Source organism: Plectropomus leopardus, chromosome 12 (genome assembly GCF_026936395.1).
Source record: "Plectropomus leopardus strain MGB_pleo_1.0 chromosome 12, ASM2693639v1, whole genome shotgun sequence".
Classification (NCBI taxonomy): Eukaryota; Metazoa; Chordata; class Actinopteri; order Perciformes; family Serranidae; genus Plectropomus; species Plectropomus leopardus.
Genome location: NC_142187.1, coordinates 29,826,587 through 29,841,252, shown reverse-complemented (window position 1 = coordinate 29,841,252; position 14,666 = coordinate 29,826,587). Strand labels below are relative to the sequence as shown.

General features: G+C 38.3%; 3 protein-coding genes across 5 annotated transcripts; 1 reads left to right on the top strand and 2 right to left on the bottom strand.

Moving 5' to 3' along the window:
- Window positions 1–860: 860 nt before the first annotated feature.
- LOC121951208 (uncharacterized) lies at window positions 861–4,568 on the bottom strand. Its single transcript, XM_088085776.1, has one exon. The coding sequence runs from the start codon at window positions 3,381–3,383 to the stop codon at window positions 2,625–2,627; it is 759 nt and encodes a 252-aa protein (XP_087941902.1). The 5' UTR covers window positions 3,384–4,568; the 3' UTR covers window positions 861–2,624.
- A 147-nt stretch (window positions 4,569–4,715) lies between these two features.
- On the bottom strand, window positions 4,716–10,744 carry yipf1 (Yip1 domain family, member 1). The gene is made up of 10 exons (XM_042498502.2): window positions 10,625–10,744; window positions 10,206–10,331; window positions 9,441–9,598; window positions 9,246–9,326; window positions 9,057–9,144; window positions 8,759–8,875; window positions 8,477–8,643; window positions 7,707–7,889; window positions 6,768–6,874; window positions 4,716–5,412 (listed from the first exon to the last, which is right to left on the bottom strand). Exons 2-9 carry the CDS (start codon window positions 10,237–10,239, stop codon window positions 6,788–6,790), a joined length of 915 nt encoding a protein of 304 aa, XP_042354436.1. The 5' UTR covers window positions 10,240–10,331; window positions 10,625–10,744; the 3' UTR covers window positions 4,716–5,412; window positions 6,768–6,787.
- Window positions 10,745–10,894: 150 nt separating this feature from the next.
- lrrc42 (leucine rich repeat containing 42) lies at window positions 10,895–13,980 on the top strand. Of its 3 annotated transcripts, none has more exons than XM_042498020.2 (7): window positions 10,895–11,579; window positions 11,663–11,794; window positions 12,137–12,255; window positions 12,371–12,456; window positions 12,537–12,650; window positions 13,302–13,386; window positions 13,480–13,980. In XM_042498020.2, the coding sequence occupies exons 1-7, from the start codon at window positions 11,191–11,193 to the stop codon at window positions 13,776–13,778; spliced, it is 1,224 nt and encodes a 407-aa protein (XP_042353954.2). In that variant the 5' UTR covers window positions 10,895–11,190; the 3' UTR covers window positions 13,779–13,980. The 3 variants fall into 3 exon arrangements, with proteins under 3 accessions (XP_042353954.2, XP_042353955.1, XP_042353953.2); XM_042498021.2 differs by having other exon boundaries at window positions 12,134–12,255; window positions 13,464–13,604; XM_042498019.2 differs by having other exon boundaries at window positions 10,896–11,579; window positions 12,134–12,255.
- The last annotated feature ends 686 nt before the right edge of the window (window positions 13,981–14,666 follow it).

The window sequence follows — 14,666 nt, the reverse complement described above, 5'->3', positions numbered from 1 at the left end:
CCATTTCTTGCAATTTGCTTACTGCCTTTCCCCCCCATGTTTTCAAAGACAATTAAACCTACTTGCTCGCTCAGGGTTCAAAGGCTGAAATAGTATGTGTGTCTGTATGCATCACAAGAACATCTGATGCTGATCCAGGTTTCAAAGGGTTAATGAGCTTGTCCAACAAAAAATATGTGTACATTTGTAAAGTCTGGCCAATGCAGGCATGGTTAAATGAAATAAGCTAACAAACAATATACTTTACAAGCTTCTTCAGTTAAAAGTTGCCTTAAACCCTGCTTTCAAATGAATTTATTTTGAGCAGCCTAAAGTTTATAGACCTATGTGAGTATTAGTATACACATATTATCTCGGATAAGAAAATAAACTTAAAAGAAGCCTGCTGCAGATGGTTGACGTACTGCAGTGATTATTTAGAGCTTCTTTTCATGCTGCTGCAGCAACATTACCACCTAGTGGATATTTCAATGTACTACATTTGCAGGGGTAGCTGCAGTTATTGTTGGAAAAAGATTTCAGTTTTGGTATTGTAGTATGAAACTGTTAAATCAAACCCATCATAACAGCTCTCATTCAGACAGCCTATGGCCAGGGCTTCACATCTGTACATGTTATTTTAAGAATCCTCACATCCCACTTAGACTACTGACCACAAATTGTACAGTCTAATCCTTAATCCTTCTTTTCCTTCCATCTTGAAAATAATTGAAGTACACAATAGACTGTATAGTTTATGATGAATGTATTTAGTCTTTGTGACTGCAAAACATCACCATCAGTCACAACATGTACTCTGTTAACAGAAAAATCCTTCAGAAAAGACAAATAAATTCCAAATCTCTGAAATTCAACAAAAATAAAAAGTTTACCTGACACTTCATATTAATGAGTCAACCAATCAGCTGAAAGCCAGTCGCCTGGCTCTAAAATCTGCAGCCGGCTCAAAATCGCGAGATTATGAGATCATGATGTCAGATCATGAAGTCAGGCTAGGGTAAAATTACTTATTTTCACAACTAGCCTGCAAAAAGTGCAAGTACACAAAAAAACGACTCTGTTAAAGTAACAAGAGTAAATGTATGTAATTACCTTAAACAGGGCTGACAACCTTTCAGAAGAGTTTGGAGTGAGATTTAGGAGGTGAAAAAGTGTTTTTGGTGGTGGCACTGCACGCAAATGTTCAGTGCAGCAATTTTTTCCTTACACACAGCATGGCATAATCTGGCTCATTTTTTTGTAAAAGAAGTTTTGATTTAAAAAGTTTTTATTCTTTCAAGTGTTACAACAACATATAAAAATGTGTGATTCACACACACAGACGTGCATTGAAAAACAGAGTGAATGTCAAACTGCACTTAATTGAACTAAAAGAGATGGAGCGATGCACTGTCGTATTTATAAATAATTCCATCTAAAATCTGACTAAAACTGAGACTTAAAGTCTTCTGTTGAAATCTGAAGATGTCACTTTCCCCTTAAACAGACGCTTTGGCGCTGTGAGGAAAAACTCTGCTGTCTGTCTCTGTTACTGCGCTGTCCTGTCAGTCTGCTGCGATCTATTGATCAGCTGTGTGATCAGCAAAATGTGGTTGGCATATTGTTTTCATTAGTGCTTTCTGTTTTCTGTTGGTGGTCAAACATAGTAAAATTACTCTCTTGGGCTCAGTTACTTTGGTTTGGACAGGAATGTCCGACCTGACTCACACTCTAGTATCCAAATGTGGACACTCATGTATTTAGGCACGTTTCATAAAAACAAAACTATTTCTGTGTATTTTCAGTATTAACTCTTTAACCAGCTGCTGCATGCCAGTAAAACACAGGACACAAAGTGACATTTTTGGAGCGGTCAAAGGCAGAGATGACACCCGGTTCCCCGCAAAGTTAACACGCATTGTTGCCGGGAGGACACCGAGAGAGGGCAGCATAAAACGGGAATCTCTCCTGAATTCGGGAAGGTTTACGGTATGGTTGTGACATGCTGGTCATGCACGCTGGCGCTCCAGCTGGTTGTACTGTTGATGTGATGAGGAAGGGTCCAGGATGGTAGCCAAACGAGCCACAGCCTTGCAGATTTACATACCCTTTGTTTGCACTGATTAATTTTCATGTCATGTTAAGGAACCGATAAGCAGAATGGAATTTATTTTTCCACGAGTACCCGTTACATGGCGTGAAGTACTCGGTTCTAACTTGGAACCAAGTTTCGGTTCCCAACCCTACTAGTCAGGCAGATCAGTCTTAAGAACGATATTGCTGGTGGCTTGACCAGCCCTCTTCAGGAGTTCGTAAACCTTTTTTTTTCTTGTTTTGGATTTGTTGGTGTGAGAAATAGGGGATGTGGCGTGAGAGCATGTGTCTCACCTTTATTGCATGAGAGCTGGCAGCTCTGATGTATCTGTAAAATTAGGTTAAGTGATACAAATACTAGGACTACATTGTCACAGAATTAGTATAAAGTACAAAATGCGCCTAAACAAGCCATAAATCAACTTTTAGCTGTTGAAATTGTATTCATTTTACTCATTTGTGATTTACAAATATATCACACTTAAGTCCAATAATTATTTGCCTTATCTCTGCTCAATGTTCTCATAGTGGCTGTCAGTCAATGAATAGAGTCAGTTCTTAATTCCTTTAGTTTCATCATGCACAAAAGCTTTCTTTTCATGATGGAAGCCATTTCCATAAGCTGGAAAACTGTGTTTATCCAAAACTGTCTTTTTCTCATTTTCCCGAGAGAAGGGCTTGCTCTCAAAAGCATTGACTGGGAGCTTTTGGGATGAACTGACTGACATCTCAGTTTGAACTGCTTTATGGACCACTGGTTTCTGTGCAGATTTCTGAGCAATTGCAGGGAGGGCGAGCTGCTCCCTCTGGACCTTTTTGTCTTCCCACAGCTTCAGCAGGCGGCGCTGATTATTCGTCATATCCTTGAGGTTTTGCTGCAACGATTGCACTTGATCCTCTAAAAGTGTCTTAGAGGTGACTGTGTTTGCCAACTCTGAAGTCAAATCATCAATGGTCAGACTCAGTTTCCCAGCTTTCTCCACCAGAGAGCTGCACTCACGGTCCTTGTCGTGCAAGTCATTGATTATGTCCTTTGTGGTTTTTCCATTGAATTTGGGGCTGCACTCGAGTCCAAGCTCAGTGCGGAGAGTCTTCACTTGTTTCCTCAGCTCCTTGTTGTCCATGGTCAAGGTCTTGAGTTTTTGTTTCAGAGCTTCAGTTGAACGCATCCTCGACTCGTACTGTCTGAGCTTCTCCCTGAGGATGTTTTCTCTGTGCATGGCATCATCTCTTTCCTTTCTGCATTTCTCCAAAAGCTTCAATGTCTCAAATTTGGACACTTTTTCACCTTTTCCATTAGAGGTGGCCATCCTTTAGCGAGAATCCCCAAATCACAATATCAAAAAAGTTAATATTAAAAAGGCATTTTCTTTAAATTATTACTCTCAAGCTTCTCAAATAGTCCTTGCGCATGGTGTTGGTAAATCCACTTCACAAGCACGAGCAGCATGTCTGAGACTGAGGCAGGTGACATTCCTCTAACAGGGTTATCTGTTTGACGGGCAGCTCCTGTGTAACTCAAAGCTGGGGCTAGAATGACCATTAATTAGGGCGCCACCATCCCTTTGACACCGTTTCAAGTGACACAATTTTTTTTGTCTTCTATTTTGTTAATTAATCTAAAAACTTTGCCCTTGTTAATCAACGGAAATATGAAACACAGACTTCACAGAGGTCCCTTTGCGTGTGAGCTGCCGACCACACGCGGTGTCCCTGCAGGCTTTACATACATAAGTAACATTTTCCACTGCAGGTGATCTGTGCATCCAAACAGTGACACAGTAGATTCTATCAGTTTGCTCGACCACACGACACTTTTGATGGATGAGTCGGAAAACGAGTCGCAGCAGCCAAATGTCCAATTTTAAACTTAGACGCTGACTTTGAAATGTTGAAGATATACCAATTAGAGAGGATCTCACCCTTTAATATTTAAAATGTTCAACTGTTGAAATGTACTGGCAGCCTTTAAAGCTGCCAGGAGCAAGCAGAGAAGAGTCACGTTGCATGCACGTGTGGGAGCTCGGGTGATTTAAGGTTTTCCTTTCTGAAACTTAAAGTTTACTGACATTTCAGCATATACATGATGTAACTATCCAGAGTAAATGGACATTTTTGTAAAGACTTTTGAAGTACAAACACTGTTTTTTACAGATGGCAAGTAATGAATCCAGATGATTATGATTATTATTATGATTGTTATTTTCATCATCAGTAAACTAAATGAACAAACATTCTCCATGATTTCCATCTAAGTGGAAAAAATGTCAACAAAATAATTTTAGTGTTATTTAACCCTTAGGGCACACTTTAATATTATGCATACTTGTATTAATCTGCGCACAAAATGCACTTTTCAAAATCAAGCTTTATACCTTAATATGATCTTCTAATTTAATTGAGTTTATTTTTGTTTTGTTTGTTGTGTGGTTATTATTTATTATTTATTTCTTGCAAATTTTTGGACCATGTCTTGTTAAGATGCTAAGTGCCTTCTCCCCACATTTTTTTTTTACAAGAAATCTAACCAATTTGCTCAGGTTTGAAAGGGTTAATGCATGTCACCCTGCAAGACAGTATGTCAATAATCTATTCAGAGTTTAATATGTGCTTGAAAGTAGGCGCCAGCTTGACTGTAAATTAGTGTTATAATACCTTTAATAATGATGTTTTCATTAATAAAGGTGGGTCCCACAAAGATCATGATTCATTTTTGATTTTGAAACAGTGTATATATTAAATCGTATACATTTTATCAAATGCTTTTTGTCACAATAAAAACAAATTAATTTAAAAATAGTTACACAAGTTGCCTTGGACATCAGAACGAGTCTTTGGCATTAATTGAGGGCACTTAGGGTTATCAGTTAAAGGAAAATATAATATTTGTACATAATAAGCCCAAACCTTGAATATCACCTGTTATTGTTGTGCTGTTCAAACCCAATATTCTTTACACAGAACATACAAGCCAGTAACCATTAACGGAATATAAAAAATGAATATACAAAATGCCTTTGATTTTATCAACATTACTGCACAGACTGGTTATCTAAATATTTTAACAGAGAAAAACTATAAAGCAGAAAACTACCATCTTACAGGAGATCTTTGTGCTGTAACACCATATCCCATTCATCTTTAAGTTTAGAACCCATTCCATTAGAAATGACATAGCTGGTACCAGTGTTCATTTTCAGAGGTCATGCACTTGAACCAAGTATCCGCACAGGGTTTTAAGGTCATGTGCCAGAATGTGCGAGTGCAGGTGAAATCCAGACGACCAGTGACTTCATCACCACAGCAACCCGAGTCTCTCAAATAAGGCAACAGGAGAAGCTGCAATTTAAAAAAGAATAACACTTGCTTTGGGAAGGAGAAATCATGTAAAGGAAGTCCGGTGTCAGATGTTGTGCTCTTAGCAGGTCAAAAAACAAACACAAGAGCCAAAGCCCCTAAAATAGGACAGCAATGAGCTGCTACTGAAGTAGGAGGTCATCATACATAAATGTGAACAAAAGAATGACCATGAGAGAGTACAAGGTGGAGGAATATGACCAGGGTTCCCACACATTTTTACCAATGAATTTTCAAAACTTTACCATAATAGTTTACTGTATTTCCACGACTCTGGTTAATGTGTTTAAAATGGGTAAGCCTATATAGCGATACAGACATACATTTTAAAACACTTTTTTTTTTTTTTTTTTTAAGATTATTTCTTGGCATTTTTGAAAAAAGGAGATTGCTAGTGTCAAAGGGGCAGAGACAGGGGATGACATGCAGCAAAGGGCTGCAAGCAGGAATTGAACCCGCAGCCGCTGCAGCAAGGACACTGACTTTATATATGGGGTGCCTGCTTTATCCACTGAGCCACCCGACGCCCATTTTTTTATATTTTGACATACTTCTTATTTTCTTACATCTATTGTCTACTTTTGGATAGGATTTGTGATTTGCTTCAGTGTGACTGTATCACAATGTATCATAATTTCCTCCAGGGAATCTTTAGGTATTTCTGATTCTGTAGTCGATAAATAACCGACCTGTTAATAGGAAACTGTCTGATTTAGGATGAAATTTAGCTGGAAACGACAGCTTGATGCTGCTATACTGTATGACTGTACTGCAGCAGCCTCCCACTCAAGGTAATGTTAGTTCTCCATCAGTTTTAACTGTCACCAGCAGCATTTAGTGCTTTCCCACACTGACAGTGAATATTATGTGCATGATGTGCATCAAATCTCAGTGAAAGCCTTGGTTATCCCGTTATGCAACAGCTTTTCAGCATTTTTTGTTTCTCTCCAGATGTGACGGCGCATTTCTCTGCTGCAAAAGTGGGGCGGAGCCTTGTCGAAGACACATTGCTGTTTGGGTCTATGTGTTTGATGTGATACCCCCGACTTTTCAGCAGTCACAGGGTGCAGCATTGTATTTTAAATTAGCGATACAAGGAATGTATTTCACTAAACACTGGATAAATTTGAGGTTTTAATAAAGATTATTTAAACAACAGCCAAAACAAAATGTATTCTAAACTTTTTAAAAACATTCTGTTAACTCCAAACCAGTTTCATAACCTCTCCAGGGATTTCATGACCGTGGGAACCCTGTACGGCTTACATGTATCAGGTAATACTGTATTTGTACAGTGGGATCAGGGCTTAAAAAGCTTGTGTGTCACTATTGTTTACCTTTAGACAATGAAAGGCTTTCATGTCGAGGACGGCGCCTTAGCCACCACAGTCACAACAGACTTGTCAGGTGGTAGCTCTGGTTGTGGTGAGTGAAAGAAATAGGCCTGAAACAACAAACAAGGGAGGGAGAGGATGAAAACCCCAAAAAGAAGCAATTGCAGTATGAAGAGAAACCACTAATCATTCATGAGTTCAGTATTAGTTAGAGTTTAGTTTAGGGTTTGTTTTTTTTATATATTTAAAATACACAAAATGACATGGTATACAGTGCAGCAAGAAGCAAAAAACCGAGGGTCTTTTTTGAAGCCTTCACCCATAAAAAAAACAGGTGTGTGAGTGAGTGTGCTGCAAATGTACAGTGTTACAGGAGAGAAAACAAGCATGCTCTCCTGCAATCCATTCGTCTTGTTCAGCCTTCAGACATGGCTTCGTTGTAGACTAATTACATGAATGTGACCAGACATACGATACCTCTGTGCACCTGACAGTGTTCACATTAACAAGCGCACTAACGGCCCGTTCTCACACCAGTTAGCCAGTGCGGTCACAGTTTCCAGTGAAGAGAGTCTCCCCAGAGGGAGCAACTTGACACTATCAGGTATAGTAATTTCCCAGAAACAGGAGGGAGAGACACGCAAAAATGTCCGTGTAGTGTTGTGTCTGTGATTGACACAGACAAGTTGGGTCAGAGTTTGGCCACGCTACTGAGATCATTGGGGACAAATGAGAGTGAGTCAATCATTGCTGTTATCTACACCGACATGGACAGGTGGCTCGAATCAACTGGATTAATGAAAATGTAGTTTGCCAAAGCAGGACAATGAACGTTGTATCTCATTTCCCCCGAAACAGATTTGTTTTCCATATCTCTTAAATTTGTAATTAATCCAAACAGTTATGTAAAAGCGGCACCATAAATACAGCCAGTGCAATTACCTTGCAGCCGACAGCAAGCAGGGCGTTGAGCACAACAATAGCAGACATGACTGCTATCATAACTTTGGGGTGGTCATCCCTGACTGCAGGCCAGAAAGTCAGCACCAGAACTGAGCCAGAGAGGCAGAGCGCCACTACGATGGTGCACCACTGCAGCCATTCAAACGGGAGGATCCACAGGACCTGATGTAGGAAACAACAGTGCATTATATACAGGGTTCCCACACATTTTCATGGACAAAAATTCCATAAAACAATCTATCAGACTTCATTTGTATAGCACTTTTCAAATAAACAAAGTGTACCACAAAATGCCTCATATAATAAAAACAAAAACAAGCATGCAAATAAAAAAACACACAAAAAAGTAGCTGGCGCACATGAAGGGAGTGAGGGGCCACGGGGAGAAAATGGAGAAATGTACGTGACAATAACAAAATGTTGTCACACACTGTAGTTAAGTTACATCGACAGCAAAATACATTTTCCAGTATGTTACATTAAGTGGAAGGTAATCAATGCAAGTCAGGATTTATAATTAATTTACTAACAATGTCATACAAGTAAATGTTATCAGAATATTGTAGCTAAATCTGGTGATATTCTATGTTTTCTTTTTGTCAACAAATCTGGAAGAAAAAAAACAAACATTAATTTAGTTACCCATTTTTAAAAATTATATTTTCAAGAGGAATCAATGGGCTTTGGGCTGAGTGCCACAGACTGAAACTTTTACATCTGTTAATCTGAGATAAAAAATCAGGTCTTACCACTGCTGGTATGTAAATTGCAAGAGAATATCCATACACACAGACGATCTCCATAAACGAGTAGGACACCAAGTTCATGATCTTGTTGTTTCTCCATAGCAGGAAACCCCAGAGGGCGAGGGGCACAAACCAAGCATAGCTGAAGATCACTGTTGCAGCTATGGTCACTGGAAAACACAGAAAATTCAAAAACAGAAGGCTCTTTAAGCAAAATGCAAGGTATTTCTCTTAAATTCAACCTGAACAAGTGAGCCATGAATATCAAAGAATGGCAGCACTTACCTTTTTGAAACTCAGGGGTATACTTATAATGTGGTTGGCCAAAGTGCACCAGAAAGTTGGAAATGTTTCCACTGATGGCGATGGCAAACACAAGGGTGGTACAAATCCAGAATGGTCCTGAAAGCACAAATATCGCGCATTAATGCTTCAGTCTGTATGCACCTTTATTTCATTCATTTTAAATATTAAATCATTTAGGAAATAGCACAGAACATGAAAATGATTATCTTTCATTTACTAAGAAAAAAAATCACAACCTCTTATTATGTCATGCATGTTAAACTGCTTTAGTACTAACCATAAAGATCAGGATTTCTGCGAAGGTAAAGATGAATGAAGTTCTTTCCAGGCCATGGAAGCATTGATCCAATGATTCTTTCCCTCACCTGAAAGAAATGGGAATAATCATTACATTTGTAAGTAAATCAAAGCTATATCTGTTGTGAACCACGTAATAAGTCATTAAAATAAGTTGTAAATGTATTACGTGATGGGTCTCGATGTCAAAAAATCGTTGGTAGTACTCAAATGTCCAGAAAGGGACACTTTTCTTTTGCCCAGAGAGAAGCTTCAATTGAAAAAGAAAATGGATAAAAGCAAAATTAATAAAATATATATTTGAAGCAACATTTTACATTTCACTGAAATTTGTTGGGCTTTTTTTTTTAAGTCTTGTGCAGACCTCAGCCTTGTCATCACTGGCAAGTGGGTCCTCATCATTTACATCAGGAGAGAAACCAGCTGCTTTTCCCTTCCTCTCAGGTTGGATGTCGTCGTCTTCAATGCTTATGGTGATAGCATCTCTGTTGGCTTCCAATAGATTGCCAGCTTCTTCAAATTCTTATTTCATGGCATGAATAAATGGAAAATTTGAATCATTTTTAACCATTTTATGAGTGAACTATCATTGTTGCAACTAACGCAGCACAGGAGGAGTTCTGAAAGATGTGCTTTTACAGATGCCATACAGCAGGGATACCAGTCACAGCAGCTCCATACATGTTTCCAGGACTTAAGAACGCTTCTAGATTTTAGGACTTTTCTTGGATTTTAGGCCAATTATAGGATTTTAGGACTTTCTGAAATTTCAGGACATTTCTATGATTTTAGGACATTTCTAGGGTTATATGACACATTATGTTTCTTGGATTTCAAGACGTTTCTAGGATTTTAGGACATAAGGGGCTTAGCTAAGACCTCTGTTGGCACTCAACTTGTCACTTTTTTTTGATAACCAAGCTCTATTTTGATACTGTTTTATGTACTCTGGCACCTTATGTACACCGAAAGTAACAAAACAATTCCTGTTGTGTATCAGTATATTTTTAACATGAATTAGAAAATGGTTGGAGGGAGCAATTTGACTGTCGGGCAGTAAGTTGAGTATCAGTGCTGTAGAGACTGGGAAGAGCACCATTACCATCAATGAAGCAACGTCAGGACTCACCTTTAAACTGGAATGGATCATTTACCGACGCCATTTACACAGATTCACTCCCCGTGAAAGCTGTTCGTCACACAAACTTGTCGGCAACTTAATGTTGCTCACAGACAACAAATGAATGTTAGAAAGCTGTGGAGGAAATGAACATATCGTGTCAAGCTTCTGCGGTTAATTATTAATTCTCCGTTGTTTTAAAACACTGTAAACTATGAGCAATACGGGAAAAAGGTATCAACATTAGTTAGCTTAAGTTAGCTTCCAACTCCCATCTTGACAGCTCATCAACGACGAACATTAGCTAACGTTACTTCCTTTTGCTAATGTCTATCGTTACTCTACGAATGTGAAAATTACGAGAGCCTCGATGGTATTTAAAGCACTGTGTAGCTTATGATTACTTTCTTAAAACAATGAATGCTTACCAAATTATCTACTAATAAAAATCATTTCACTTCTCTCAGCTACGTTAGCATCGGCAGAAACAGGATATACTGGTCATGTAAACAAGGCTTCTTCCTGCTTCTTAAGATTTTCAAAGTAAGAGTGTACACTTTTTGAATTAAGTATATAATTAATTGCATCGCAAACTGTTATATGTTATGTTTTCATATGATCATTTTAAGTTGATTCAAGTTATAATTTTGCTATTTATTTTGTTTGGGGTATATTTAAACGAGTATCTATTAGCAGTTGACTTTTATTTTGAAGTTAGGAAGCAAAGACCACAACTGGGCAAGGTGGTAACGTTAGGCTATATCAAGGAACTCAAAATACGTAGTAAATATCTTGGTGTTACAAACTAAAAAAGATGAGAAACGAAAGCAGATAATATACGAGTCTTACTTAGGACTTAGGCTCCTTTTAGTGTTGGTTTTAACTCAGTCAATGAGCATGGATTAGCTAACTAGCAAGCTATTAGTGCTTCAGGTGTTTAGCCGGCTAGCCTACAAAACTTGTTAAAGACTTTTGCCCTTGTGTGACTTTTAGTATGGACAATAGCACCGTTTATGTCCGAGAAAGAGGCAGCCTTCGTCGTGTCGGTGACATAGTCCTAGCACAGCCAAAGCCAGTGTCATCATGCAGGAGGACAAATCCATTTGTGCTGAGAAAAGAGCACTTCATATTCACCTATAATGCAGAGGGGAGTCTGAGATACACCACAAAATCTCTCTTTAACATCACTCTGTTATTCGTGGCTGATAACATCCACCACGTGGACTCTCTGGTGGGCTTCCCCGAGCAGATAGGAGACAGACTTTTTGCAGCAGCAGAGGAGAATCGTGTGTTTTTAAACGCAGACGTTTCTCCAAAAGCCTTGCAGTTATTCAGTGATGCATATGGGGAGATGGTGCTCGGATCACTATGTCTAAGAAATAAGTAAGTTACAGTGCTAGTATATTCCCAGCCGTCCAATTTGATTTGCCAGCAACAGCATCTCATGTCCCCTTTTATTCCTGCAGATTTCCACTTTTGCACGAAAGAATGAATGAAATCAAAACATTTCATAGTTTGAAGTCTCTGGATCTGTTTGGCTGCAGACTGGGAGATGATCATGAGATATTTCAGCATCTAACATCCAGCTCTTTGGCGAGGTAATACCCTGATTGCACAATCCTAACAACATGATGTGAAGAGTTTTAGATGCAATGTTGATAAGGAGCTGTACTTTACTTATCTTCATTTCTTTCTGTTATTTTATGTTAAACGGACAGTCTGCCTTGTTTAATTGTATTATTGTTTAAAAGTAAAAGAAGCCAAAAATCAAATAATCCAAAAAAGAAGCTGAATAACCCTTAACTAACTAAATGAAAAAACATTACACCCTCCCAAGTTCTTAAAAAAAATATCTGAATTGCCACCCCCTTTTGCATCACCCCTTCCTCTGTCATAAATAACAAACAGTGCATAACACTTTTACTTTTCTTCTTCAGCAGCCTGATTCAGCTTTTCATTGGCGGGAACAGTCTGTCAGATGTCGGTCTACAAAGACTGACAGCACCTGTCCGAATGCTGAGGAAGGGACTGGACCGTCTTCAGTTACTTGATGTTTCCTGTCAGTCACCAAAATATTATCTGCTTTCTCTCTGTAGTTGTAGCGCAAATATCACCACCTTCAAATTTAAAGAATTTTGAAGTTGACACCCATCATTATTCTGTTTCTTGCATAGACAACCCTATCTCAGTGAGGGCTCTCAGATATCTCACATGCCTCCCCAAACTTGAAAATCTTGATGTATCTGGGACCAGTTTGAAGGTACAACAGTAACAGAAGTGTGTAACACTTGGCTGCAGCTTATTGCGATGATGACTCCTAAATTTAATTTTCACCTCCAGCTTGGCACAGGACTGAAGGCCGCCATATGGGACCTGTTGGGGCTCATGTATTCAGAGAAACCACTGGACACCTTTGATCACTCAAGATGTAAAACAGCAGGTTGGGCAGAGCAGGTAAATATCTTCAGATGTTAATAAAAGTAAACATATGTGTCTGTAATGTAAACACTGTTTTTAACCCTTTGAAACCTATTGGATTGGATTGATTTCTTTCAAAATTATGGAAAGAAGGCAATGAGACACTTAAGAAGAATGACCAAAAAATTAGCACAAATTTAGTGTGCAAAAATAACTCGAAAAAAATTAAATAAAAACACCAAGAAAATTACCTAAGAATTAGCAGACAAAAATAAAGTTTTTAAAAAGCCAAGAAAATTACCCTTAAAAATTAGGAGAAAAGTTTAAGTTAAAAGAGCCAAGAAAATAACCAGAAGAAAGTTTTGGAAAATAATATGAACTCTGTAACATAATTTTTAAATACCTTTTTATGGTTTAAAAAAGGGGAAAGTAAAACAGCCAAGAAAATTACCCCAAAATAATTTGAAAAAGTAACGCTAAAAAAATAAGAACGTTTTCGCAACGTTTTTGAAAGAAATTAAGCCGGATTGCTTAGGGTTCAAAGATTTAAATATATGTGAATGACATATTAACCTAGCACAAGAAAACTGATGTCGATCCAGATCTTATTGGGTTAATTATAGGCTAAATGTTGCAGAAGTAGTGCTGTTTGACATCTCTTAAAGAAATGCATTGATTCATTTTCAGGTTGTAAACCAGTGGGAAACAAACAGCTCGCAAATGCCAAAACAGAAGAAAATTGACGAATCCAGAACATCAGCACTTCGCTTTTGTAAGTTCATTTTACATTGCAATATACAATTTTTAAAAATCAATATTATGACATATTATCTAAAATAGATTTTGAAGTGTTTTTGTTCTCTAGTCGGCAGGCAGAAGTTTGTCAGAGAAGTACTGAACGCAGCCCCTTTGGTATGTGAGAGCGAGGAAGACGCCAAAACAGAGCGACTGCATTTCTTCAAACCTGCAGAAAACAATCACAAACCAGAAAAACAGACTCCTTCTACATCAAATCACCAAGCGAAGCCTTCCTGGCACAATATCAAAAAAAGGCAGCGTCAGTCAGAAAGGCGTGACAGTTCACATCAAAGTCCTCCACCAAAACGTTTGTCCTCACCGTCAGCTCTTACTGCGGAGGACATGGACTTGTTGAACAGCTACTGAAGAATGCTGCCATGTAGCATTCCTCAAACAGCAATTTAGGTGTGTTGCTAAATCGGTGACATCTAGGCTCAAGTGAAAAAGAACATTTTCCAAGATGATTCACACTGGTAAACTGTAGACACTTTCTCTTGGATACAGGTGCTGTTGTATGTATGCATGTATGTATATTTGTAAATAAAGTTGAGCATTTTTTATGTGTTAACTCCTTTGTCCAGCATTTTTTTTATTTGGTTACAGATTCATGTGGATTTTCATACAAATTTTCCACCAGACTACATATGGCAGAGTTGGAAGCAAATTACATTTATACTGGATTACTGACTTTTTTCATTTCTGAATTTGTACAGCCCAAGACCTGTAAACAGACTGCGATGTGTAAAAGCGGCGCGGTTCCACTAAATCAAATTACCACACGACAAATCAGGAGGCTAGTTGGTATTTCAACACAGAAAAGATGTACACAGTACATAGAGTGGGAGAAAAGGGAGGTTAATAGGGGGCCTCGCATCTCGTTTTTGTCCCTGGTCAAGGTTAATTAGCAGGTTAATTTACCCATGAATTAAATTTTTTATGAACTGTGTAATTGCTGCATCTCTGACCTGTCACCTCAGAGCAGTCCACACAGTCATTCAAATCATCACATACAAAGAAACAGTTCTGAGGGTAATCACACATAAGCAATAACACACTCAGAAAATGCCTGGGGATGCTGAAAAACTGACAAATGGAGTACATAATCCTAAAAATAATGTAGTGTACAGTAACAAGATTGTACCCCTGAATTTCCAGTAAAAATCAAGTTGTGTGATTACTCATAAATACATTGTTTAAAACAGTTTAGTATCGCACATTTTTTGTGTGACAATATTGCCTCGTTACTGGGACACT